The sequence below is a fragment of the Chaetura pelagica genome, unplaced genomic scaffold (assembly GCF_000747805.2).
Source record: "Chaetura pelagica isolate M959 unplaced genomic scaffold, ChaPel_1.0 scaffold270, whole genome shotgun sequence".
NCBI classification, from domain to species: domain Eukaryota; kingdom Metazoa; phylum Chordata; class Aves; order Apodiformes; family Apodidae; genus Chaetura; species Chaetura pelagica.
In genome coordinates this window covers 233,443-258,064 of record NW_009951925.1, presented here as the reverse complement: position 1 = coordinate 258,064, position 24,622 = coordinate 233,443, and the positions used below count along the sequence as shown (strand labels likewise).

The 24,622-nt window shown below is 45.7% G+C and overlaps 2 protein-coding genes across 2 annotated transcripts in view; one reads left to right on the top strand and one right to left on the bottom strand.

Moving 5' to 3' along the window:
- DAP3 (death associated protein 3) overlaps positions 1-4,287 on the top strand; it is a 17,599-nt gene extending 13,312 nt beyond the window's left edge. The window contains exons 14-23 of the mRNA XM_009996096.1: positions 135-183; positions 1,229-1,419; positions 1,552-1,669; positions 1,974-2,108; positions 2,194-2,346; positions 2,916-3,047; positions 3,134-3,318; positions 3,544-3,645; positions 3,730-3,848; positions 4,049-4,287. Coding sequence (XP_009994398.1) covers positions 135-183; positions 1,229-1,419; positions 1,552-1,669; positions 1,974-2,108; positions 2,194-2,346; positions 2,916-3,047; positions 3,134-3,318; positions 3,544-3,645; positions 3,730-3,848; positions 4,049-4,287 — 1,423 coding nt within the window. The remainder of the gene's footprint in view (positions 1-134; positions 184-1,228; positions 1,420-1,551; positions 1,670-1,973; positions 2,109-2,193; positions 2,347-2,915; positions 3,048-3,133; positions 3,319-3,543; positions 3,646-3,729; positions 3,849-4,048) is intronic.
- Positions 4,288-4,957: 670 nt separating this feature from the next.
- GON4L (gon-4-like (C. elegans)) overlaps positions 4,958-24,622 on the bottom strand; it is a 29,381-nt gene continuing 9,716 nt past the window's right edge. Inside the window, exons 12-29 of the mRNA XM_009995954.1 lie at positions 22,321-22,519; positions 20,904-20,990; positions 19,717-19,888; positions 18,915-19,059; positions 18,589-18,739; positions 17,215-17,331; positions 14,450-16,174; positions 13,343-13,586; positions 12,293-12,474; positions 11,650-11,847; positions 10,983-11,126; positions 10,354-10,497; positions 9,242-9,361; positions 8,845-8,958; positions 7,830-8,037; positions 6,210-7,005; positions 5,677-5,779; positions 4,958-5,104 (exon numbers count right to left, since the gene is read on the bottom strand). Coding sequence (XP_009994256.1) covers positions 4,958-5,104; positions 5,677-5,779; positions 6,210-7,005; positions 7,830-8,037; positions 8,845-8,958; positions 9,242-9,361; positions 10,354-10,497; positions 10,983-11,126; positions 11,650-11,847; positions 12,293-12,474; positions 13,343-13,586; positions 14,450-16,174; positions 17,215-17,331; positions 18,589-18,739; positions 18,915-19,059; positions 19,717-19,888; positions 20,904-20,990; positions 22,321-22,519 — 4,996 coding nt within the window. The remainder of the gene's footprint in view (positions 5,105-5,676; positions 5,780-6,209; positions 7,006-7,829; positions 8,038-8,844; positions 8,959-9,241; positions 9,362-10,353; positions 10,498-10,982; positions 11,127-11,649; positions 11,848-12,292; positions 12,475-13,342; positions 13,587-14,449; positions 16,175-17,214; positions 17,332-18,588; positions 18,740-18,914; positions 19,060-19,716; positions 19,889-20,903; positions 20,991-22,320; positions 22,520-24,622) is intronic.

Below are 24,622 nucleotides of genomic sequence, written 5' to 3'. Positions count from 1 at the left end.
GGGGGGCGCGACCCCGTGGGACACCGGGCCCGTCACTGCCCGCGGCCACTTCATCTGCTCTAACCCTGCCCCGCCACTCGCGGGGGGGACGAGGCGAAGTGTCACGTAACCTCCCCCTGGGGCTCTTTCCCCAGGAAGGTGTTTCCTCAGACCGACCAGGAGGGCCCAGCTCTGCTGGTCAAGGTGCGTCTGCATGTTCGGTGATTTTTGTGTATTCAGACGGTGGCCGGGGTTGGAAGGGAACTCTGGAGATCATCTAGCTAAACTCCCTGCTAGAGCAGGATCATCTACAGCAGATCCCACAGGAACACTTCCAGATGGCTTTGGAATGTCTTCAGAGAAGGAGACTCCACAGACTCCCAGGGCAGCCTGTCCCAGGGTTCTGTCACAGGAAAGAAGCTTCTCCTGTTTAACTTGACCTTCCCGTGCTCCAGCTTGTGCCCATTGTCCCTGGTCCTGTCACTGGGCACTGCTGGGAAGAGCCTGGTTCCACCCTCCTGACACCCCCTGGAGATACTGATCAGCCTTGATGAGATCACTCCCCTTTTAGCCTCCAGGCTGAACAGCCCCAGCTCGTCCACCCTTTCCTCACATGGCAGATTCTCAAGTCCCCTCATCACCCTAGTGTCCTTGTGCTGGACTCTCTCCAGTAGTTCCTTATCCTTTATGAATTGGGGAGCCCAGAACTACACACAGTTCTCCAGATGTAGCCTCACTAGGGGCAGGATAGAGCAGAAGGAGAACCTCCATGACCTGCTGGCCACACTCTTCTTTATGCCCCAGGATGGCACTGGCCCTCTTGGCCACCAGGGCACATGGCTGCTCATGATCAGCCTGTTATGCACCAGGACCCCGAGGTCCTTCTCCCCAGAGCTGCTCCCCAGCAGGTCAGCCCCAGCCTGTGCTGATCCATGGGGCTGTTCCTCCCCAGGTGCAAAACTCTACACTTGCCCTTGTTGAAGTTCTCCCTCCTTTTGTGCATTACTTTTTTGTGTTCTGTCCAGTTTGTGCCACCCTGGCAGCTTTACCTTACGTGCTGGGACCAGAGAGCTCTGGAGAGGAAGAACAAGCCCTGTGCCAGCAGGCTGGTGCTGCACAGCTGATGCGTGAACAAGCACAAAGAAAGAAGGAAAACTATAGGGCAGGGTTTCTTTGCTTACAGAAGGATTGGGCAAAGAGCAGCAAATAGTGGATGAGATAAAAGCTGGTTTTGTTTTCTTTATTTGAGGGAATATTTGGAGTTGAAAAGACCTTTGCAATTCATCTCTGTCTCATTCCAGGTGTTTCTCCTGCCCCTCCACAACTCACTGTTTCCCAGGATGTTTTCTTGGGCAGCAGCAGGCAGGTCTGGTCTGATTACCTCAATGTGCACTTGCATCCCAAAAGTGTCTACGTCATCCCTCAGTACATGCATGATGGGTATGTCCCACAGGTTTGCTTCAGGATCTCTTGTCCAGAATGGGATCTTCAGGGAAAATTTAAGAGAGAGAATAAGCTTCTTTTCCCTCCCTACCTTTTTTTTTTTTTTTTTTTTTTTTTTTATTTTTGTAGGGACTGTGGTTGTCTGGAAGCCTTTGGACAAGGTGAAAGTCTCCTGCAAGATCCTGGCTGCCTAGAGGAGCTGGAAGATCGGTTGCACTTCTATGTTGAAGAGTGTGATTATCTGCAGGTTTGACAGCTTAGTCCAAACTCCGTTTTCTTTCGAGAAAGAAGTTCCACCTCAACATGAGGAGAAACTTCTTTCCTGTGAGGGTGACGGAACCCTGGGACAGGCTGGCCAGAGAGGTTGTGGAGTCTCCCTTTCTGGAGATATTCAAGACCCATCAGGACATGCCTGTGTAATCTGCTCCAGGTTTTCCTGCTGCAGCAGGGGGATTGGACTTGATGGTCTTCAGAGGTCCCTTCCAACCCCTGTGATTCTATGAAACTTTCTTGTTAAGTAGGATCTCAGATGTTGCCATCATTTCACACAGGGATTTCAAGTCCTATGTGACCTACACAATGGTTTTTCTGGAGTTGGTGCCAAGGTGACAGAACTGCTCTGTGATGAGTATTCTGGAAAAGGAATCTTGACATGGGGCTTGACTCCAGTCACAAGTAACGTGGGTGTAAGTATACAAAAGCAAAGAGCTTCTTTCATGTGGAGAAGATGGGGTTTTTTTGCATTCTAACATTTAGATTCTCTCCTCCCAGGATTCTCAGAAGAATTTTTACAGACTGATGAACACAGCCCTGGGAATTGTCCACCTCTCCAGTCACAGCTCCCTCTTTTGCCCCCTGTCACTCAGTGGGAGTCTGGGAATCAGGCCACAACCTCCTGTTTCATTCCCATATATAAACTATGATGTATGTACTGGACAGTGATGTACCTACAAACACCTGCCTTGGGTGGCTTCCAGCTTTGTAATTTTTACCACTTTAGAAATGCACAGCTGCAGAAAGCATTGGTAGCAAGATTTTTCTCACAAGGGGGTTCTGCTGAGCAGAAAAGATTATTTTTTTCCAGGTTTTTCACTGATAGCAGAGACTTAACTGCCAACCTTCCATTCCCTTCATCTTTCATACTCTTAAAAAGATTTAATACATTTCCCTTTTTGAGGTCTTTCTGTTCTGGTGTACTGCCTTCAGTTTTGGCACTGAAAAAAAAAACAAACTGCTTTGCTGTGTTGTTCTCCCTGGGTGGAGTGAAACTCCAGCCCCAGCTGAGCATGAAGAAGCTGCTGACAAGAAAACTGCCCTGGGGTGATCTGGTAGCAACCACCAGATTTGCTTGTCCAAAACCTGAAATAACTGTTACGCACACCCTAGATAAAAGCGCAATTTACAAAATGCTTAGTTTAAATATACAAATGTTGCTGAAACACTGGCTTCATTTAACTTTTCCTGTAACTTTTCCGTTTGTTTCCCTCCCCCAGGCATCACTGAACTACCACAGCAGTGCAATCCTGGCAGCAGCACTTGATACCCTCACCGCTCCCTACCGGCTCAGCTCCTCCCAGGGCTCCATGATGCATCTTGCTGAGACACTTAACTTCTCTGGGAGAAAGGTACAAGCAGAAGCAGCAGCTCTGAGCCTTCCAGCTCCACCTCTGCTGTGTGTTCTCTGCTGATGTGTCCCCCTCTCTGACCACAGGTTGTGGCTGCCTGGGCCTCTGTTCCCTTTCCTGCCCTACGTGGCTGCTCACTCTTTGATACTTTGTGCACCTACGAGCAGGACCTGCCCTGGAAGCTTCTGTCTTCATGCAGGGAGCAAAAGGTCAGCTGCTGTTTTGCTCAGTCTGTTGTGCTACGAGGAATTTGCAAAGAAAGTCACCTCAGGTAATCAGTGTTTGAACCTTTCCCTCTAGAACTGGCACACTGGTTCCTTACACGTCATTCACACTCCTTCCCTGGGGAGTGTCAGCTGAAGGGGGGGATGGGGGGGGAACAGTCTGGTGATGCAGACAGTCATGAGCTGTTGACTTGAAAGCCAAACAGCTGGAGAGCAGCTAAGTCACTGACACTCAGATGAGTTCCCTGGAAAATGATGGATTGTCTTTGCAGCAGCTGCCCAGGAAAGCAGCCTGAGTCTCTTCTCCCCATGTGGGAGAGCACAGAGCAAATCCTGCAGCATTACCTGCACACTGTGTTTCCTGGGGCATTCAGGTGGGTAACAGGCTCTGCGTTTGGAACAGGGAGCAGCAACTGGCAACAGTGTTGAGTAACTTCATCCCCTCTTCTTCCCTACAGCACAGCCCTTGTGCTTGAGCAGCCCTGTCACACCCAACCTCCCTACCCCCAGTTTTTCTCTCCTCTTCTGACCAGGGAAGGCTTTCTCCTGGACAGACCTCCCAGATATCCCTCAGCAGGTAACACTTCCTTTGCATCAGAAAGAAATCATGTGGGGTCTAACAGAGGTAAAAGACCTTTCTGAGTGGCTGCAGGGCAAAAATTCCTTAAGCAACTCAGGTTACACAAAGCTCAGGTAAAGCAACTATTTGTAAAGTAAAATAGGGTATGGGAGCAGGTTTCAATGGGCATATTTAAACACTGGTGTTTTCCCCTGCAGCTGTAGAAAGCATCCCTGTTCTGGCAGCCCTGCAGGCTTCCCCAGTCCTGCACACACTCCTCTACAGCCTATACAAGGACCTGCAGAAGCTGAACACACAGCGCTGGGCCAGCTTCTTCTCTGCTGGAGTGGAACATGATGACTTCCAGGAGGCCTTAGAGCAGCTAAGAACTCTATCCCAGTGCTATGAAACAGGGTTTGAAGCAGATGAATCTGAGGATGAAGGAGACTCAGACTAACTCGTTTTTATTATTAGACAGAGGGGATCTCTAAGATTGCTTTCAAAAGAAAGGGGGTGGTTTGAAGATGGCCAAGCTGCCACTGTTCAGCAGAATCCTGTTACCAAGGCTGCCTTAAGTTGTCCAGCTAGTTGCAGCAGTTGTGCTGGAAAGGAGGAAAGCTGTTTTGGGGGGCTGGTTTTGTATGTTTGGGTTTGATTTTTTTTAAAACTTTGCAAAGTGAATATGCTCTCCTGTTAGTGTAAGACCACACAATAAATACAGAATTCAGTTGTAACTTTCCAAGGTACAATCAAAACAAGGGGAAAACTTATAAAAATCATGTGTTTGTTCCCCCTCAAAACAGACATGATACAATATTTACATGTTCGTTTCAAAGGCTGGTGGCCCCATCCAGCAAGGTCTGTGTCCACAAGCATCACTTCGGTCATTTCATTGTTGAAGCTCAAGCAAGTTCTGGAGAATGTTGTCACCTTAACACTCTTCTTCATTCCTCTCATATGATACAGACTGAGAAGTGCAGCTTGTCAGAAGTGTAGCAGGAAAGTGAACACAGAAAAAAAAAAGGTTCTATCTTAAGTACCTGTGCAAACATTTTGCCTTTATCTACAGCACCTGTCTAGCAGCAAAATGGCAAACACCTCTCCTGCTGCAGTCAGTAGCTTAAGCCTCAGTCATCAGGTTCTTCCTCAGAAAGCAGATCTTTATCTGACAACTGGTCTGCATTACTGGTACTAGTTGCATCCTCCTCATCTTCAGAGCTCCCATCACAGGATGTATGAAACAGCCTCATCAGTTCTCTGAACCTGTGGGATACCTGAAGAACAGAGGAGACGCAAGATGACTGGAAACCTACAGGGTGCTATGACATGGACATTTCATATTACCAAGTTCAGGGTAATTTGTTCTATGGTTAAAAAAAAAAAATCACATTTTATGCAAGATTTATAGATGGAAAGAAGAGCACAAGGTTGGTGAGTTTTCTTTGAAAGAACAGTTGTGTTCTACTGACTTGCAGGTAAGAATCTAGCAGTTTGGGAAGACTCCAAGGCAGTGATGTGGGGCTGGTTAAGAGCCAAGCCCAGACAGACTCCTTGTACTGAAGTAGAAGGCTGAAGACAACCCAAGCAGCAGCCACAAACAACTCTGCTTGAGTATCAATGGCAGTGTAAAAAGCACCATGGGTGGCAGTCAGGAGTTTTGGTTGCAGCAGGACAGATCAGTGTTGGTTTTGATCTGTTTATTTGCAATTAGGATCATTTTTCTCTGACACATCATCAAGTTCAAATTTAGTTTGGGAGACTAATCAGACAGCAAATCTCCACTTTCCCTCCTACCCCCTCTCCACCACTGACTGTCCCAGCCAGGATTTCTACACCAACCCCTCACCTCGCTTGCAGTCTTGTTGCCCAGTTTCTGTGAGATGGCCTGGAAGGTTTCCAGATGGGCTCCCTTCTCCTGACAGGTGGTCAGGATGACTCTGTCAGCCTCCCTATAAAACAGCATCACAGTGAGGAAGAGAACAAGCATTGACACACTTCAACCACCCGAGGCCTGTTCCCAGGGGAAGGTGAGAATCCCAGAGCAAGACCAGCAGGTTTGGTCCTTCACGACTACGACCATCACGAAATCGTAAGACCTGTCTCAGCAGAGCTCCATTTAACCTGTTTTTAAGGTTTTTGTAGGAGAAAAAAAGTCCTTTCCCAGCCTGAAGTTCTACAATAAATACAGCCCCAGGAGCAGACTGTTTCTCACAGGAGAAAGATGGCAGCTATGCTGGACTGGTTAGTGGACACAAGGCAGGAGTGTCCAAAGGGAAGGGATAGAAAATGAGGATACAAAATGAAAATAAAGGATACTCTATAACATGAAGCCAAATACTGGAGGCATGAAGGATGTAAACGCAGTTCAGGCAGATATACCTGGTCCAGAGGACAACCTTCTCGCCCGTCGAGCTGACTTTGCTGTTCTTGGCACACACAGTTGCTTCTGTAACTCTCTGCTGTTGCTGCTCCTCCTCCTTTTGCCCCAGGGAGGCAGGAACTCCTCTGTGCTCTAGCTGCTCAGAATGCTGATGCACCTGGAAGCAGTTGTTTGCATTTGACTTTATTCTCTCAGGAAAGTTGCCAGTGCAGCCTGTAGCATCTGTCTCCAAAACACAGTTATTAGGGGACTGTGACCTGCAGCTCTTACCCAGTGTTGCTTTTCTACTCATTGTACTCCAGCCCTGCTTGGCTTCAGGTTTTCCTTCCAGAGACAAAAGTGGTCCCTCAGATCCCTTCACACCCAATTTTGAGGTATGACCAAAGACAGTGAGCTTGTCTGATGAATCAGAATGAAGCCCTTCAGTCTGACAGAAACTCTTGCCAGAAGAGGAACTAGAAACTTTTGAAACTGTTGAAACTTTTACTGCAGCAGAACAAGATGACAGCAGGTCTCTGCTCAGCTCAAGAGAAACATCTGCATTTCCTTGATGGGGCTGGTTTGGTCCTTCACACTCACTTTCCCCACTGCAAGGGCAGTCTTTGGTTTCTTGAGGTAGTTTTAGAGTAGCTTTTTGTAGATGTGTCCATCTGGGGCCAATGGGAGCAGAGTCACTGTCCTTTGCAGTGCTCCCAACAGCACCAACACCTGCATCTTCACCCTGGTCATCAGGCAGCCCAGCTTCATCAGAAGTTGTGTGTCTGCCAGAGACAATCCTTCCCTCCAGCTGAGATCCTGGTAAGAAACCCAAACAACTTTAGACTGGCTGTTAGTAAGAAAAACTTTTGTAATAGTCAGTAATTTACTTATTAAGATTTATTTTTTTTACTTTATATTTTTCTATTATTCCAGAGAATAAAGCTGTAAATGGGAACACAGTTTGGGGCAGCTTTGCAGTTAACCCACCCTGCAGAGAATTCACCCCTCTGGGTCACTACAACAAGCTGCTGGGTGAAGAAGTGGTGAAAAAGCTCCAGTGCATTGCCCAGCACAATGTTATCAAGCAAAATAGACACTGCTGCTCTTGGGTCCCTCTTTACAAAATCTCTGTAATTGAGACATCAGGTTGCATCCCATTTAAACCAGTCTCCAGTCTGTGCACTGTCCCCAACAGCAGCATTAGCTGAGATTTGCTCACTGAAAGAAGAGATCCCTGCCAGGCTCTTTATCCTGTAATAATTACATTTCTCCTTGTCTGTGCCAGACTGAAGAAAAAACAAGTAACGTGAGGAAAATAATTTAAAGACACATGAGAGATGGTGCTAAAATGAAAACTGGAAAAAAAGACAGTATCATGGGCTGGTAATATTGGAAATGGAATTAGTAGACTAGCAAGAGAAGCTTAAATGGCCTCATCATTCTGAAAAGGGGAGAATGTTTCTTGGGTCAGGAAAGCTTTTTTCTGAAGGGAATTCTATGGATATTTGCATATTTAGAGGACCCAGAGAAAACAAGGAAAAAAAAGGAATTATTATTAGTTGTTATCTCAAGAAAGTTATTTTTGTGTGAACCAGTCAGGAGATGAACAACATACCTGTTTGTACTCAAGACTCACATACCTGAAGTCAGAGAGTCCACTTTTCTAGATAGAACTTTTGCTTTGCTCTGGCCGTCCTCTCCCTCATCTCTGTTCTCCAGGCTTTCTTCTGCAGGTTCCTTAGATATTCCAGTATCCTTCCCTTCAGGCTGAGGACTTGATTCTTGTTGAACAAGGCTTGCAGTCAGCTCTTGAGAATCTCTATTTTTATAAAATTTATTTTCACACACCTGCAAATCAATGGACAAGCACCTACCATTACAGATGTGGTCTCTCCAGCCAGACCTACCACCTCAGGCTTTGCTTCCCATTTCTTGCCCCTAACAAGGCCTCAGTTCAACAATATGTTCACATTAATAAGTCTCTGACTTTACATATGGGGGTACCCTGGGTATTACTGAGGTGGGTAATGACTGTTGTTTAGAGATACCTTGATTAGTAAATACAGAGGTATTGACATAATCAGGTATTAATGACCAGCACACTTCTGCAAGCAGGAAAGGTCGTAAGACCCTGGCCCAGGTTGTCCAGAGAAGCTGTGGCTGCCCCATTCCTGGAAATGTTCAAGGGCAGGTTGGATGGGGCTTGGAGCAACCTGGGCTGCTGGGAGGTGTCCCTGCCCATGCAGGGGGTTGGATCTAGATGATCTTTAAGGTCCCTTCAACCCAAATCATTCCATGGTTCTGTGTGATTTGGAAAGGTGAAGCTTTTTTACAATGAAGAACAGGCACAGTTATTTTCATGTAGTGGCCACACAAGCGTCCTCCACTAAAAAAAAGCTTATTCTTAGATCAAAAGAACATAAAATTAACACTATTTAGCATAGCAAGGAGGGGCTGGAGATAGACAGGGAAAGGCTGTGGTGCAGTCAGAGCTCCAAAGAAGAGACAACGTTAGTCATCTTCTGGTTTACATGCTTCCTCAACACATGATTTTGGAGACGAGAGGCCCAAGGCTGAACAGATCATCACCACAGGGGCTCTGGGCAGGACTCTACTTCCCACTCACCATTCCACCAACTTGGCCTGTTCACTAACCTTACTACTACAATGGCTGCAGGTCCTCCTTTTGCTTTTCTTTAGCTTGAGATCGCTACTCCCTTCATGGCAGGAGCACGAACATTCCTTCAGCCCATCTACCCACTCGACCTCCTGAAACAGACATACTCCAGCTGGCAAATGGTACACAAAGATGACAGTCAGGGGTAGGTCACCCCAGAGGAAGCAGAAAGGGCTCAGGGGGCACATTCTGCACAGACCCCTAGAGAACTAAAGTGATTCTGCTGCCAGCAAGCAGAGCACAATGGAAACATTTCAAAACCCTTTCTTCAAATCTTTTTAGGCTGTTGTCATGTCTCTGATAAGACACATTTATCCTCATGGACGTGCATTTGCTCAGAGTGCAGAGATGTGGACAGAGACACCCCAGGCCCACCTTGTCATTGTTCTGGCCTCCCATTTCTTTCCGCTTCTTGTTTTTGGAGGTTGAGTGCATCTTGGGTGGTTCATCCTCTTCTTCCACATCTGGCAAAGACACCTCTTCAAACCCATCGAACTACAAAAAAAGTAACACAAAGCCTGCTCTACCACGACTGCTCTTCAGCAGCCCAACTTCATTCACCTCATGAATGTCTGAACATTGAGCTCAGCTCCAGGGCATGGAAGGTTCCCTTATGGTTGAAGAGACAAAGACTGTAACAAAATGGAGAAGGTTAGCTCAAGTCTGCCAAAAGTTACCCCATCCTGTCACCTCTGTCTTTCTGGAAATGGAGCCTCAACTTGTGCTCAATCATAGAATAGAATCTATGGAATGGTTTAGGTTGGAAGGACCTTAAACATCATCTATTTCCAATTCCCTTGCATGGGCAGGGACACCTCCCAGCAGCCCAGGTTGCTCCAAGCCCCATCCAACCTGCCCTTCAACACTGCTAGGGACAGCTTCCCTGGGCAACGTGGGCCACGGTCTCATCACCTGCACAGGAAAGAACTTCTTCCTAATGTCCAACCTGAATCTCCCCTCTCAAGTTCAAATATGTCTGGTATCTCTGCTTTTGTCTTTTCTGGTCTTGAGGAAAAGATCAGGGTCCCCAGTTCAAGACGAAAAGATACTTGAAATACTGGAAAGAGTCCGACAGAGGCTACAAGGATGAAGGGACTGGAAACTTTGTCATATGAGGAAAGGCTGAGAGACCTGGGGCTGTTTAGTCTGGAGAAGAGAAGACTGAGAGGGGATCTGATTAATGTCTATAAATATCTGCAAGGGGGTGTCAGGAATGGACCAGTCTCTGTTCAGTGGTGCCTGTGACAGAATGAGGAGAAAAGGCCCCAAGTGACAACACAGGAAGTTCCACCTCAACATGAGGAGAAACTTCTTTGCTGTGAGGGTGAGGGAGCCCTGGGACAGGCTGCCCAGAGAGGTTGTGGAGTCTCCTTCAAGCCCCATCTGGACACATTCCTGTGTGACCTGCCCCAGGTGTTCCTGCTGCAGCAAGCGAATTGGACCTGATGATCTCCAAAGGTCCCTTCCAATCCCTATGATTGCCCCACCTCATATTCCTTCTCTTCTGTCCAGTTGATCTCCTCAAAGTCTCCCATCCGGCTGGCTGAGGGCCGTAAGTGATCAAAGAAAACTGAAAACTCATCCTGCAAGTGGTCATGCCCTTTCAACAGTTGCCACATTTGAGTCTTCAGCTGAAAAAGAGAGAAATCCAGAGAAAATAAGTGTTTCATTCCATGTCATCACACTCTTCTCAGAGGGATTTCTCAAAACAAGTAGCACATGAAGGCTCATGAGAGCTCCAACATGGAAACTGATGCTTGCACTGGTGCTACATATATGAGCATTTCAAGATCATTCCACATCCAGCTATAAAACTAGCCCAGAACTATCCCTCCAGAATTCTAGGCACACCCTGTAGGAGGCATGAAACTAAAATTTCATCTGCAAGGTGATAAAAACAAAGTGGAGGTAGGAGAGAGGAGACACACAGGCCAGTTAATCATAAAGCCTCTTGAAGAGGCAGCTTCAGTTCTCTACCATGCTCCACCAAGGGAGGTGCTGCTTGATAAACTCGTCTCACTCTTGTCTCACAGAGCAGGTGGGAACAGAGCAGCAGGCTGGCTAACTGCACCCTCAGGGGGCTGGAGGGAAAAGAGACACCTGGATGCCTGGTTACCTCTGCAATCTCCTGGGGGAGGCAGTCTGCACAGCTCTGCAGGACTTTGATGATCTTTTGATGGTGGGCAGGGTTTTCAGCGAAGCAGATCTCCAGTTGCCTGAGGAACTTCCGGCTCTTCTCAAATGCCTGTTGCTCTTCAAACTGACCAAAAGAAAGAGATTCACACCTCATGTTCAAGAATGTATTTCCAAGCTTCTCTACTTGGCTTAAGCTAAAAATGCCTGTCTTGCTTTCCACTTGTACTGATAACCACTGCACAATCAGGAAGAGGTGGAGAAACAAGACTCTGTAGAATCAACACATGAACTATAAACCTGTGCTTCAACTATGTGCACACAAGGTAGGAAAATCCAGAAAGGATGGAACAGGTGACAAGCTCTGGCTTACAAAGCAGAAGGCTGGTTTGTGAGACAAGGGAACCATTCCACCTGCTCTATCTGCACATTGTCTCTGCAGCCAGGAAAGGCCAATTCTCCCCAGTCATCCTTAGGATGAGACTTCAAACACATACTAGACTTTTCAATTCTGGTTAATAAAACAGGAAGGGAAGCAGATGATTTAGTAGCTCTTTACCTTTCCTACCCTAGAACTCCTTACTCTTTCACTCCTTCAAGCATTCAGATTATCTGCTGAAAATCTGGTCTTCTCCTTTGATTCTACCTACCAGTCCACACTCCAAAGCTTGTTCTGGTAAAAGAAAGGCAGCAAAATCTGTGAGCAACTGTGGCCACTCATGCAACAGTTTCTGTAGAGTGGAATAGAGATCCACAGCTGTTCTCTTGTCCGTGCTCATCTCAAACTCATAGATAACACGAAGAAAGTCTTCATACTTGCCAGGAATGTGCTGTAGGGCTTCCCTCACCTGGGGAGAGCAACAGACCTTTCAGGACCACATCACATCCAGAAGGGAAACAAGTTCATTTAGTAATCTTTTCATCTCTTGCTACCTAGAATGTGTACAGTGCTTCCAAGTTTGCTGAGCCAACCAAGTCTGTTGCTCAAAGAGTAATCTGAACTGGTCCCCAGAGAGAAGAGAAGGAAACCAATCCTGACAGGCTGAAATTCAGCGTGGCCCCAAGCTGGGGCCAGCACCTCCACACACACCCCACATCCCTGGACAGGGGAAAGGTTAAGTTCAGGAGCATCACATGGGATGTAATGAGAAAAGGTAACTCCATTCTGACCAGATCCAGGTCACTATAAGATCCTCCTGGAGTCTTCCCTTCTTCAGGCTGAACAACCCCAACTCCCATTAGAGGATTCATGTCCCACATTCCTGTGTCTGGTTCACCTTGTGCCAGGCTTACCCTGCTCAGGTAGGCTTGTGCAAACGCCAGGTCCTTCTGTTCCCGCAGAGGATCTCTCTCCAGGATGTCTTCATCATACAGGAGGAGCAGCTTAGATGTATCTTTGCTAGCACGAGCCCGTCCCCTCTTATTTCTGGTTCTGTGGGAGCTCCTGCTCTTCCCAGGGGCTTTCATGTTTTCTCCTGTGAAGAAGCACACAGCCACTTGTACAGGTTCTCTTCACACACAGCCTGGGCTATCAGACAACAACTCTTCTGCATCAATGTTGCAACAGACAAGCAAGGTTTCAGAGTTTGTGGTGAGTTCACTACTTACATTCTAAGTGTAGGAGCAATGGACTCTTCATTAGTCAGGCTCCTCAATATGCTTTAAAAGTTGGCTGCTTATTTTTACAGCATCTGACAGGAAAAATCCCTGGATACAGCAACAAACCCATCCGAGCTGCTACTCATCAACCTGCTAAGAACCAACTGATCCTGCACACCTGGGGCAAAAAAACTGTAGCAGGTGAACAGAGCATCAAAGCTGGCTGCAACACTTCCAAATTGTTCTTTTAGCTTATTCTTTACATGACTAGAGTGAACATCCCAGATAAAGTATTGGTGTCACATTAAAGAGTGAAAGAGCTGCTACACTGAGATGTTCATGTCTCTGCATTAGGCACCTGTTGGTCTAATGGGCTGAGGTTCACCTCCTCAGAGCTCACTGCCTCTTGCTAGATGCTGATCAGGTATTTTGTTTCATTTATTTTTCCCGAGCATGACCTTATAGAACAAATTTCAACTTAGCAAATCTTCTGTCTGCCAAATGTTGAAGCCCAAGTGCATCACCATGGCCTAAAGACACTTGGTTCACATGCATGAAGGCTTCAATGCTAAGAACTGTTTTTACAGAATGGTGACTGTTGCAAAATACAATTTCCAGATTAAAAGCATCACTAAGTGAACACACACAAAATGAAATTAAACACAGATATAGTTTCCTCATTGTTTTGCTTTGAGCAGCCCTGTCTCCTCATGCTCTGTGGCAGAAGAAACACCCAGAACTGACCTGCTGGTGTCCTGTGGGCTTCTGCCTGTGGGGCTGTCTTTGTCAAGGTGAAGACAGATTTAGGTTCCTCTAAGACATCTCCACATATTTCATCATCTTTCTTTAAACTCTCTATTCCTTCCCCTTCCTCCTCCTCCTCTTCCTCAGGCTCAGAGTTCTCTTCCTGGGAATTCTCTTCTTCAGAATCTCCTTCTTGACTTAAATGTCTCTCTGTTGCCAGCCAAGTCAGTTTTTCCATTGTCTCCTTAGAAAGCAACAACGAGCAAAGAATGTCAGTTTTCTTTTAGTGTTTGTTTTAATGTCATTCAGCAACTAGCTCACCCCATTATAATTCTAACAGCCAATTTCACAGCTCAACATCTGACCAACTGAGGATTCTACTGAAGGTACAGAATCCTGAACTGCCTGTTTTTGTATCATACACAAAATTAGATTTCAGAAGCTGCCACTTACAAAAGCCTTAAGTTGGACAGGATTCCTTAATCACAGAATCACAGAATGGTTGAGGTCGGAAGGGACCTTAAAGATCAGCAGGTTCCAACCTTCCTGTTCTAAGCAGGGACACCTGCCACCAGCCCAGGCTGCACAAACCTCATCCAACCTGCCCTTGAACACCTCCAGGGAGGGGGTATCAACAACCTCTCTAGGCAACCTGTTCCAGCACCTTCCTACCCTTATGGTGAAGAATTTCTTCCTGATGTTCAACCTAAATCTCCCCTCCTTCAGTTTAAAACCATCACCCCTTGTCCTGTCACTGCCCTCTCTGGTGAAAGATCAACTTAGTTCTTCAAGGCTTGCTGGAATTGTAACCTGGAAAATAATTTTCACTTCAAGTACTTATTATTAAGGAACAGCCTCAGTTCAGGAACTCCTTACAACTCAGTAGAATTTTAATCTGCATATTGGCAAGATATTCCTTTATCTTGGACTTAAAAATCTTCTCAGAAAAATGTGGTGTCCAGCTTCTTTTGTCAAACAGCCACACCACCATGCTGTTCCACAGCAAACACTCCAGCTGGATTCAAATTGTGATCTGCCCTGACTCCACTCAGGTGGTTCAGGACACTAGTACTTGTCATTTACAAGTGTTTTAGAGTTTTGTTTTACCTGAAGCTCTGGCACTGAAAGAATAGATTCTTCTGAGGCTGATGACATTTCTTCATCTTCATCCTGTGTAAAATCATCAAAGTCATCTTCTTCCTCCTCTTCTTGTCCTTCCCTCTCTCCTCCAGCTTCAGGGCCAGCTGGTGTCCCAACAGACTGACCATCTATACTGGAAGAATCCTCTGGTCTTCCTAGTGGACTGCTAAATTCTGCCTCAACATCTGCTGTGTAAGACAGATTCTTTGGAGACTCATTCCTTACTTGTGGTCCACCAACACCACCTGCATCCATCTGCTGTTCACCATGGGCAGATGACTGCAAGGCCCTTTGTTGTTCTTCTCCCTTCTCACCACACAAGGTATGCTCCTTTTTAATACCTTTCAGGTCATTTGAACATGAACATGCAGCCTCCATGTTCAGCTCCTGACCAAGATCCAGCACAAATTCCTCCTTCACTTCAGCACATAAAAGATCTCTCTTCTGTACTGGATTTACCTCCTTGACAGCATCATTTGAATCTTCATGCTCAGTTTTCACCATCTCGTCTGGACCTTCTAAATGAGGCAAAAGGTCCACAGCCAATGGCTCTGAAGGGTTCTTGTCTCTTTCTACCACTGTCCAGCTACAGCAGTCACTCTTCTTTACCTTTTCCTGACTACCATTATTTGAAGTGGCAGGATTTGTAGCACACTCCTTCTTGGGGGAGACAGCAGAGCATGAAATGTACAACTCTGGGGGTTCAGCCTTGGGCTCCACCGTGGGATGGGCAGTCTGGTTGTTCCCAGCAGTGCAGGAAGGAACCAGATTCAGCTGTTCTTCATTTTCACTGACTGATGGTGCAGAAAGACCAACAGGGTTAGGAGAAACAATCAACGAAGGGATTGAAGAAGTTACTAGAGGTTGATTTAATGGGCAGGGGAAAGTGGATGGATTTACCAATAAGGTTGTAACTGGGATAGCCTGAGCACCTCTACCAACCGTTGTGTTTATGGGCTGGATCATATTGCAACCATTGCCTATATTAACCACCTTCACTGTGGTGGCAGGTACAGTAAGGATGACAGGAGATGGCTGAATCAAAGGTGGAGCCTTTAGCAGCGGGGCAGATTTTGTCCCTTTTTTCCTCTGGGATCCCTTCCGAACACAAGGTTTGCGTGGTTTTGCTCCAGCTGAAGCTGCCTGAAAAGTGACTGCATTTGAGGACACTAGAGCTGATGGAACAGCAGCTGAGAAAGCTGGTCTGGAGTCTGACTGTGATGTGGGGAGAACACTGGGAAATTCCAAACCATCCCCACTTCCTACCACTGCTGGAACGTTCAGAGGCTGCACTCCTGGAACTGTCTGCACAGCTGCAGCTGGCTGGATCAGCCTGGGAATCGGCACCTTCACTTTGCTGGGAGGAGCTTCTGACTGGGCCAACTTCACTGTTTTCTGAATGTTAATAGTGTTGGAACTGGGCTGTAGACAAGGACTCAGTTGAATGAGGACAGGTTTCAGAGCTGAAGACCTCTGCCTCCTCCACGCTCTCCTACAGTACTGATTGGCAAGAGGCTTTAAGGTCAGTACTAGTCCCTTTGGCATGAGCAGAGGGTATTTTTCATCATATTCTGCGTCTGAAGTTTCCTTTCCTGTTGCCAAAAAGACAGATTCTGCATCAGGTGAAGCTGGCATCTCCCTGGCATCTTCTGCTAATTGCTTCAGCTCCTCCTGAATGGAGGGCAAACTTGCCTAAAGGGAACAACAAGAGTTCATTAGTCAAGTCCATGGGCTACTCTCCTCTATTACTACCTTCAAATAGCACCACAGGTGACAGACAGCAGCTTGCTTCTAAAAGTGAAGTGATTTTTATTTACTTGATACCACTAGGTATCACTTAATATTGATAGTAATGAGTTTTACTCCAAAGCCTTCAAAAGAATCTCAGAGCCTGAAAGAAACAATAGAACTGAATTACTTTATAGAGGTTCCTTTAGCAAACACAAGTGTTTGTTGGAAGGAAACTTCACTGTAACAATGAAATACAATGGGTGGTTAGGGTAACTGGATTTTATGGCATCTAATTTTTTTCCTCAGACACTGTTCTCCTAGACTGACTCACAGACCTGGTTTAGTCTTCCTTGTGCAAAGAACCTCAGAAAAAGAATCCTTACCAGGCTCAAGACTTTGGGTATAACAAAAACAGCTACTGCACTACAGGTGAAGAGAACCTTACAAAAACCCACCCCAAGCTCCCTGATTTCTTCTCTCTTAGAACGTAACGTTTAAGGGGCAAGAACACACCCTCTCTCTTGGCTGCAAGACTGTGGGAAAGATCGCAACACTGCTAACTATAAGGCATAGGTCAGACTGTGTTGATGAAAAAAATTAACAAAGCCAAATGAAATCAAACCAGAGACATTAGAAATACCCCCATGTAGCAAGACAAGGATGTGACAACAAACAATGTGACCATGGTAACTTCAGTCCTGTCCTGCAGCTGGGCAGACAGGCATCAGGAGCAGTGTATAATACTCCAGGTTGCTAATACCACTGTCCTTGCCATGTTTACTGGCTGGACTCAGGATGACATGGGTTGCCATGTAGTATAACCAGACTACTCCGGACTTCAGAGCTGTAGGCTAACCAAACACATCCCTCTGGACCTGGGCTGCACAGAAAAAGAAAACACATGCACAAAAAAAAAAACCCGCAAAAAACCCAAATTAATCAACCAAGCAATAACAGCACCACCAAACATCCCTGTGATGGATGAAGAATGGCAGAACTACCTTTAGCCAAAATGGCAGGCGATGTTCTTCTCTCTCCACAGGTGGTTTCCACTCATCAGGCTGGATTTCCTCACAGCACTTGAACAGAACAGGCAGCTGCTTTGTCTTTTTGTAGTACTATGTGGAGACAGGAAAGAACACCACAAAAAATGACTGGTCAGGTACCTGTCCAGTAATTGCTGGATGTAGGACAAGGATTGTGCCCTGTAAAGGTGCTCGTGTAAATGAAGCAGTTCTCACCACTGCTACTTTAGTGAGGTACTAATCATAGAAACATTAACAGAGAATAAAGGCTGAACAAGAGCTCCCTGCCACCTTGGTTTCTCTCAAAGAAAGCTGAAGTTCTAGCAGATGTGCAGGTGTATTTCCTATAAGTGTTTCTGGTTCCTGCTCTGTGAATATCCTGTTCCTATGGCCTGTGCTCCAGGCTTGGGGAGGAGTGGCTGGAGAGCTGCCCAGCAGAGAGGGACCTGGGGGTGCACGTTTGGGCACCACAGGATGGAAGGACATGGAGGTGCTGGAGAGGGTACAGAGGAGGACAACTGGGCTGATGAGGGGTCTGGAGAACAGGTCTGATGAGGAGAGGCTGAGGGAGCTGGGGCTGTTCAGCCTGGAGAAGAGGAGGCTGAGGGGAGACCTCACTGCTTTCCACAACTACCTGAGAGGAGATTGTGGTGAGGTGGGTGTTGGGCTCTTCTCCCTGGTGACCAGTGATAGGACAAGAAGAAATGGGGTCAAGCAGCACCAGAGGAGGTTCAGGCTGGATATGAGGAAAAATCTCTTCCCAGAAAGAGCAGTGAGGCCTTGGAATAGGCTGCCCAGGGAGGTGGTGGAGGCACCATCCCTGGAGGTGTTCAAAAAAGGGCAGATAGGATGTTTCATGAAATGATTTAGTGGTTGGGGGTTGCAGGGTGGATGGTTGGACTTGATGATCTTGAAGATCTTTTCCAACCTTGACAATTCAGTGATTCTCTCTTCAGCAGAGGCCACTGGCTGTGGGCAGGATATTTGCCCAGCTGGACCTGCAGTCTGGCTGGAGACAGAACTTTTGTTTAATCTTCACTGATTACAAGTTGATTTGTATGGATTTGGCAGGATTACTGAAGCCACTGAAGAGACTGAAGTTGTATCAGGGAGTGTCTGCCAGTGCTGGGCTCTGGAGAGTCCAACCAGTAATACACGTATTAGCAAAGTACAGAGGATAAGCCTGTGTGAAGAAATCCTCGTTGTTAATAAAAGGATGATTTTCTCTTTAAGAAGGTGTCAGCATATGCACAACAAGGTCCTTGGAACAAAGAGCACATCTCTTTTTGTACAACAAACACCAACCAAGCGCAAGGTGGCAAACACCCAACCACAACCTGCAGCACTTGCCTTGATGATGTTATCAGGGGCTCTGTTCATATTGAGGTTCTTGATTCGCACTGTCAGCTGATGGGCAGTTTTTGTTGGTAAGAGATACTTGCTGATCAAAGGCTTTGGAAACTCAGTCCCTTCAAAATGTTTCAAACCTAGAGCTAATAAACTGAAGGAAGGAGGAGAAAAAAAGGAGGGGAAATAAAAAAGGCTTTTAGACAGCAGATTGGTCTTTGGTTGTGCTCTTGCACAATATGCAGGTATCCCAAAAGTTTCCATCCAAGAAATTCTCCACAAAGAAGTCTCACTTGTGGGCATTTTATTCAATAATTGTAAGGACCTACTTGTCCTCTGCTTTGGTGAAGATAATCTTGTCCCGGGGAGGGTTTGCTTTCAAGGAACATATTGGCAGTAACTCTGGATACATAAAGACTCTCCTTGTTGCCAAAATCCATGCCACTTGCTTTGGCAAACATGGAAATTCATTAGCTGTGAAAAGAACGAACAGGGAAGGACAGACAGACATACACAAATCATGGTTTCACAAATGACTTCTTGAAAACTATTTCTTTACATCACTGCAGAAAGAGAGAGACTTTCTCCTTGGTTTTTAGAATGCTCATATTTCCTAGTTTTGGCCCTCAATGTTTAAAAGGTAAAATTACTTTCCCCTTCCATCTTTTCTTTTGGTCTATAATGAAAAAGCACCTGGAAGTGAGTTCACTCTCTAGGTAGCAGAGGAAAAAAAAGAATAAAAATATCCAAACCCCAAATATTTGAAACTTAAAGTTTGGAGCTTTTTTTAATAAAATACTCAATGAAGGAAGTTATTTCCTGGATGTACATTAACCAAGACACTTGGAACAATTCTTTCCAGTTTCTTGACAGACTTCAGCAGCTCAAACATGAGCTGCAGAGCAATAAATGGAAGGATTATAATGTCAAACAGAAGTCAGCAGCTCATATGAACTTACAACACAGTAAAACATGTTAGGAAGCAAAAAGGTGGATCATTTTAGCTAAAAATACCTCACAGAATTTGAAAAAACAATTTCATTCCAGACAGCAGCCTGAACCATTTCTCAGCTGGAGGGTGCAGAGCATGAGTTAACTCTCAGTGTCAGTGCTCTCCCTTCACACACATACCACTCTTCTTTGCAGCTTTGCGAGGGCTCCAGTCAACCTGGACTTGGGCATGAAAATCCTCTACGAGTTGCAGGGCTCCCTTCAAATTACAGGGCTGGAACATAGTTTGAAACTTGGGGTTGAAGGACTGACGGAGGAGCGTAGAGCTGTGAGCGAAGTTCCCGAGCTCGCTCTGCAAAATCAGACACAGAAAAGGGTAAGAATACAGGCCTTCGAGCGGGAGGTAGAGAACAAACATGTAATGCCATAATGCAAGACCACATCTGAAGCATTGTGTCCAGTTCTGGGCTCCCCAGCTCAAGGGGGACAGGGAAATTCTGGAAAGAGTCCAACAGAGGCTACAAGGATGATGAAGGGACTGGAACATCTGTCATATAAGGAAAGGCTGAGAGACCTGGGGCTGTTCAGTCTGGAGAAGACTGAGAGGGGACCTGATTAATGTCTACAGATATCTGCAGGGGGGTGTCAAGAATGGGCCAGTCTCTGTTCAGTGGTGCCTGACAACACAGGAAGTTCCATGTCAGCATGAAGAGAAACTTCTTTGCTATGAGGGTGAGGGAGCCTTGGGACAGGCTGCCCAGAGAGGCTGTGGAGTCTCCTTCTCTGGGGACTTTCAAGACCCATCTGGATGTGTTCCTGTGGGATCTGCCCTGGGTGTTCCTGCTACAGCAGGGGGGTTGGACTCTGATCTCCAGAGGTCCCTTCCAACCCCTAAGATTCTATGATAAAAAAGCTGGTGAAGTGACAGGCATAAAAAAGTCAAGCCTTGCAGGTCTCATTTTTGAGCATTACAAACCTAGGAACAATCAGAAGAATTGGTCAATATTTTTTTCCTCTTCATTCCTCCACTTTCCAGAATTTTTCCAGGTCACATGTTCACTAATGTTCTCTAATTACAGAAGCCGTATTTTTTTGAACTTTGGTTACATTATTTCCAAGGAAACAACACAAAAATGTAACCACATGCCCATTCAAAGCCCTGTCATTGTCAGTAACACAATCCACAATGGGAATTACTTCTTGAAGTCCTGCACATGTTCATAGTAGGCGAAGAGCATCATTCCCTTCTTGAGCAGTAGTCTCTCTCAATTTAATGGGATCAATTAAATAAATCAAGCTCCCTAAATATCTCCAGTAAACAGCAATGATTTACATTATTTTAGGTCTGACTTCAGGCGTATTCTTACCAAAAACATCCTGGTAGTGCTGGCCTCTGAACTTAGAGCAGGGTTGGAACTTGCAAGAAGATGGATTTGGGTCAGAAGCTGAACATGCTTGAAAAAGAAAATCATACAAATGGGTTTTTTTCAGTGCATCAGAAATCCAGCAAACTGGAAACCCTAAGTATATAGATAGAAGAAATGCCTCCTAAGGACCCCAAAAAACACATTCTGACTTCAATAAATCTGTCAAGCAATAAAAAAACTAAAAGGAAACTTCAATATCCACTGGCAGGAAGTTTATTATAGATTGATTTATTTATTACACAGATGTGGCTGCCCCATCCCTGGCAGTGTTGAAGGGCAGGTTGGATGAGGCTTGGGGCAACTTGGGCTGGTGGGAGGGTCCCAGCCCATGCAGGGGGTGGGGCTAGATTATCTTTAAGGTCACTTCAAACCCAAACTATTCCATGATTCTATAACTTTGAACACATCATGTTTAAGTCTTAGGGCAGTTTCACAGCTTTTGTGCCACAGCTTCATAACACAATGATCAATACAGAAAGATATATTTTTTTCTAATTTATTTCTGTGGGAAAGGAGCTAAAACAAAGGCTGGAGGCAGCCCCTCAGTATCGGCTTGCGACATCTTCTAATTCCATTTATTTAGAAGCAATGACTTCAGCTCCCAGAACTCCCCATCTGCACACAAACACCATACATCTTGCTTTGCAGCTGAACATTTAAAAGGTCATATACTCTACAGGTCTAATGAAAGATCCATTTCTTTAGCTGGTGTCTGAGAGGTCTGTGTCCCTCCCCTGCTGCCACAGACCAAGACATGACACTGAGGTATGCAGAATAAGAAATCACTACACAGACTTGTATCAAGTTCACACAAAACTGGGGCACTTTGTCATGTTGATGGGAAATTTCAAGAAGTGCTCTTGAACTCCTCAATTGCTCTTGTATGGACATGAAAAAAGTACCTCTTTTTAGGGAGAAGTGCTCTAAGTACCATCTTTCCATCTGTGCTGCTGAGAGCTTTAAAAATGTTTAAGCTGAATTTTTACAGTTTTCTGTGGTAGGAGGAAGAGAAAGGAATCCAAGCTACATTGAGTAATATTCTCAGAAAAAATAAAAAAAAATCAAAAAAAATCAAGCAGTTGGTGAAAACAGAGGATTTTGTCAAATTACAATCAAATCTCCAACATGGCCAAGGCAGCTGTTGCATGTAGGAACAATCCAGACACCAGGAAATAAGCTCAAATTGTACTGCAGTGTGGAATTAGGCAAGTAAATACCTACTGAAGCTCCAGCTGCAAATGTAGCTCTACAATGAAGGTAAGGAAGCACACCAAATTGCTTGCTGTACCATTGGCTTCCCCTGCCCACCACTACAGAGGAAATATTCATTAGGTCAGACCAGAAAACACTTTATTACCTGCTGCATTTGCTGCTGGAGCCTCTTTCTTTGCACACTGTCCAGAACAAGGGTCTGGAGAGGCTTCTCATTCTGAGGTTTTGATTTTTCTGTCTCTTGTTGTGGCTTGATTGAGGACTTTTTCATTCTCAACTGCTCAAGTTGTTCCTTCACTGCCCGGTGCTGTTCATTCAGTAAATTGGCCAGAGGCTCCTCAAATCTGTTTGAGATCAGGCAGATGAAAATACATCAAGTGTATGATTTAAGAACCATCCACATTTTTAAGAATCAGAGAACGGTTTGGGTTGGAAGGGACCTTAAAGATCATTCAGTCCCACTCCAGTGCCACCTCCCAACAGATCAGGTTGCTCCAAGCCCCATCCAACCTACCCTTGAACACTTTCAGGGATGGGGCAGCCACAGCTTCTCTGGGCAACTTGGGCCAGGGTCTCACCCCCCTCACAGCCAAGAATTTCTTCCTAAGATCTCATCTCAATCTCCCCTCGACCAGCTTGAAACAGTTTCCCCTTGTCCAAAGTCCCTCCCCAGCTTTCCTGGAGCCCCTTCAGGCACTGGAAGGTGCTCTACGGTCTCTGTGGAGCCTTCTCTTCTCCAGGCCGAACACCCCAACTCTCTCAGCCTGGCTCCAGAGCAGAGCTGCTCCAGCCCAAGGATCATCTCCATGGCCTCCTCTGGACTTGCTCCAAACAGGTCCATGTCCTTCTTGTATTGGGTGCTCCAGAACTGCAGGAGGGTCTTACCAGAGTGCAACAGAGGGAAAGAATCTCCTTGTGGTTTTTTTCCTACTCTGGATCTGGGATGCACAGTTGAAGCCCTATCATCCTATACTATTCAACACATTCACACTATACTTCAACTTGGAAAAACCCCACAGTTATTTATACAATTAGTTGGCTTAGACATAAATCTTTTCATCTACCACAGCACTCCTGTAGTTCTGGCATGCAATACTTCAACTGGTTATTTCAAGAACTGTTAACAGACTCGACCACCACTCCTAGTCATTCCCCAGGTGTGTTTCACTCAAGTGCTCAGATACTCTCAGGAGCAGGCAGGGTTTGAGATAAACTAGAACACATTAGAACCAAACCTATTCAACCTGTATCACCAGAGGTAAGGTCTGACCCCAAGATACTACAGGTGCCATTTTACCAAGGGCTCCAGGAAGATCACAAACAATGAGCCACATGCTGCAACTTCATATATATAAAGTATTACCTAGCTTTATGAAGGGTACTCTGCCAGACATCTGCTGATCCTACAGTAAGAGCTACTCCTGTATCATAGAATCATGGAACGGTCTGGGCTGGAAGACCATCTAGTTCCCATCCCCTGCTTGGGCAGTGACACCTCCCACCAAGCTCCAAGCCTCATCCAACCTGGCCACTTCCAGGGATGGGGCAGCCACAGCTTCCCTGGGCAACCTGGGCCAGGGTCTCACCACCCTCACAGTGCAGAATTTCCTCCTAATCTCTAATCTTTATCTCCCCTCTTCAAGTTTTAATCCACTACCCCATGTCCTTTGCTGTAGCAGAAAAGCAGAGGCACATATTACTGTCCTTTCAAAAACAGCTTCAACTACCCCCTACTTTGTAATAGATTTTAATTTATTTTAGCTACATCAATTACTATTTTGATTTCTGCTATCAGCTTCATTTCTGTAATAGGCCTGAAGTCAGTTATAAGCAAAGTTGTTCAATGATGCTTCTAACACACGGTCTCATGAAATCGACAACAGACCTAACAAGTTGGCACAGGCTGCCCAGGGCAGTGTTGGAGTCACCATCCCTGGAGGGTTTAAAAAAATGTGCAGATGTGGCACGTCAGGATATAGTTTGGTTGGATGGTGGTGCTGGATTGATAGTTGGACTTGATGATCTTATAGGGCTCTTCCAACCCTAATGATTCTCTGAAATGGAAATTTTCCACAAAACAACTTTAAGAATCATGTATACAGATAAAACTAGTGGATAAACAATTAGGAAAATTGCCCACCAAATAAAAAGCAACACAACCGTCACTGTTGAAGACAAACAGATACAAAGATCAAGAAAGAGCATAAATTCTCTCTGCTTTTGCTCTGTAGCTGGTTGAAGAATTGCTGCACTCCCCTCTGGCACTGCTCATCCCAGAGAGAGTATCAAGTATCTCCAGCCTTCATTTTAGCTCCTTTCCCAAACAGATCCAGCTTGAACTTGAGCTGATCTGCCCCATGAACAAGGAGACAGGCACCTTTACCCAGTTTCTTTAACTGGTTAAATGGAGTGGTTTTATCTACCTAGAAAGACCCCTTTAGACTCTT